Source organism: Nicotiana tomentosiformis, chromosome 5 (assembly GCF_000390325.3).
Source record: "Nicotiana tomentosiformis chromosome 5, ASM39032v3, whole genome shotgun sequence".
Classification (NCBI taxonomy): domain Eukaryota; kingdom Viridiplantae; phylum Streptophyta; class Magnoliopsida; order Solanales; family Solanaceae; genus Nicotiana; species Nicotiana tomentosiformis.
The window spans coordinates 101,182,998-101,185,680 of NC_090816.1; the positions used below are offsets into that span (position 1 = coordinate 101,182,998).

Genomic DNA, 2,683 nt, shown 5'->3' on the forward strand with positions numbered 1-2,683 from the left:
ATTTAATAATATTACCTCGTACATTACTTTTTATTTATAATATTGCAAGTTTATTCTTTATATTGTTGGTGCATGACATCATAAACGGCAAATAATACAATCTATCCAAACATTGTATACATCAAAATAATACAGTACAATACAATACGTACTACTCCATATGATACATTATGAAACGATAGATTGTATTATTTACCGTCAAATAAGGTGCCTTGTGCAACATGATGCAGAAAATTTGTCACTTACGCAAGGAAGCAGGTCAGACAATGCAGGATCCTTCTCCTTCATGATCTCCCTTGACTCAACAAAGGCACGATTAAACAGAAACTCGTACTGATCAAGTTCTTTCTCTACTGAATTGCAGTAAAAGTGCAGAAAATATTGACTGAGTTTAATGGGTAGGTCTGATGGGTCGGGTAGAATGGGTGGGTTGGGCATATATTGGGTGGATTTTAAATCAGCCAACAGTTTAATACCGCGTCATTTAAAATATTGTTATTTATTAACCGGATATAGGCTGTTAACAATAGGGGCAGCTGTGAGCCCAAACATTAACAGGAATGTCATTTTTAGCTCTATAGGTGGATGGGGGTAATTTTAGACCAAATATGATAGTTTAGGGCCAATTTAGGCCCTTTTCCGTAAAATTTATACGAGGTATGAGCTATTAATAATCTTCATTTCCTCCATCTCCGCCCCCTTCCGACGAACGGACCTGATAATTTGCAAAAGGTATTAAACTTATCATCTTTTATACATTTGATTTCCATTATCCACATATCCTTCATATATCCAATTAAAGATTAATTCCCTCCATCCCCTTCTCCAAAAACTCTGTTGTAATATGGCTTTCACTTTGTTCTTAAGTTGTTCCGACATGGCAGTTTAGGTGCTGCGCCCGTGTTGACACGACACTAGTGTGGGTGTGAGTATTGGATCCATACCGGATCTGGTCAAATAATTTTGGGTACTTTGACCATGACAGACGGAAAGTTTGAGACAAGATACAGTTTGATTCCCGAAATCAGAACCAAAACTAGGGTAAATTCGAAGAAAATAGCGTACCTTATCTAGCAAATTAATCTTTTACTTATCTATAACTTGAGAATAAAAAGATATTCACACTTTACAAGCTATATGTAAGTATTCCACAAAACTTTTTAAAATTTAGAGATTTTTTTATTTTTTTATTTTTTTATTTTTTTGAATTATTTTTGAGTCGGATCTCCGTACCCGTATCTGTACTAGGATCCGTATCTCCGAATCTTAGAATTTACATCTTGAAGGATCCGACCTATAGATACTCACCCATCTTTTGAGCAACTTAGTTTTGTTCTCCACTTTTTTAGTCAGAATGATTCATATATTTGTAAGTTTTGATCAACCAAGTTAATTGTCCGGGATAAGATAGTATTGCCATTCCATGATGATAATGTTAAGAACTTCTTAGTTTCAAAATTGAAAATTGAAAGCTCCATTTCATCTGTTGTAACACATTCTTTTAGTTTCCTACTTTACAATCTATTTTGAGCTATCATTTACAAAACACTATGTCATGACTCAACAAACAAGAAGCTGCTGATTTCCACTTTCTTGGTGCAAAGAATAAGCGGAACAGCAACACGAAGTAATTGACAGGAGCAATGCTTTGTGAAGATCTCCAGCAGCCACACCTTTCTTGATTAGTGAAATGATGTAATCCATGAACGCTGAATCACAGGGTAATTTAATAGGGCCACCACTCGGCAGCCCAAACTCTTCTTCCGACATGTTTAAGAGTTGCCTAACGACCTCATTTTCAAGGTATGCCAAGGGAATGACAAATCGCCTTTGATCAATTGTATAGACTACAAAATGGCCCTTTTCAACTATAGAGGATGAAGATGTACTACAACTGTCTGAATCACTACCATTTCTTGGAAATGAAAGCCTCTTCCTCTGCTTGGCTGCGAACTTCTGCCATCTCCTAGCCATTTTGATGAGTTTCTTGGCACTGATCATTGTCTTTTTTTTTCTTTTTTTTTTTTGTGGAAGATTGAAACAAGAAAGTAAACAAGAAATTTAGAGACTTTTTGAGGGTTGAATTGTTAATGCTTGTCCTGAATTGGTAATGAAAAGGTTCATGAAAGGGGGATTATTTATACAAGAAACTGGAGATGACTAATCTTTAGTTGGAGCTGAAGTTTTTGTTACTAACAAAAGGCAAAGCCATGTGCTGATGCCTGTTGGTCATGTTGATATGGGGGCTTAAATTTGTGAATGAAGCTACTTTGAAAGGATGGAAAATAATAATAAGTTTCTTCATTTCTTCACTTTGGTCGACAACAGATTGGACCTATTAGTTGTAGGTTTAGCACGTTTTTGTTCGGTCAATGCAAAGTCTAGGTCCATCAGACCTAATACTATTTCAACATCATGTTTCCACTATTCAATTTCACCGGGTCCATGTCGGAGTTGCTACTAGTGAGAGTTTCAATGGAATTCAACTGAGTAGTCATGTTGTTAACAACTGTATAAGCAAACAACACAAAAATTAGATAAAATTATGGGCAGGAATATATAAATCAAAAGAGTCAAAGGCATCCATTACACCCCTCATTTGGGTGGAAGATGCAACTGTCTCCCCTTGTTAAAAATCAGGGAGTCCAAGGCATTCATTGCATCCTCACCTTTAGGCAAGAGA

General features: G+C 36.1%; 1 protein-coding gene across 1 annotated transcript; it reads right to left on the reverse strand.

The window, feature by feature from the left end:
* Nucleotides 1–1,427: 1,427 nt before the first annotated feature.
* On the reverse strand, nucleotides 1,428–2,283 carry LOC104111019 (auxin-responsive protein SAUR68-like). Its single transcript, XM_009620616.4, has one exon. The coding sequence runs from the start codon at nucleotides 1,999–2,001 to the stop codon at nucleotides 1,561–1,563; it is 441 nt and encodes a 146-aa protein (XP_009618911.1). The 5' UTR covers nucleotides 2,002–2,283; the 3' UTR covers nucleotides 1,428–1,560.
* Nucleotides 2,284–2,683: the final 400 nt, after the last annotated feature.

Coding starts and splice junctions, on each gene's coding strand:
- LOC104111019 (XM_009620616.4), bottom strand. CDS start 2,001: ATGATCAGTGCCAAGAAACTCATCAAAATGGCTAGGAGATGGCAGAAG.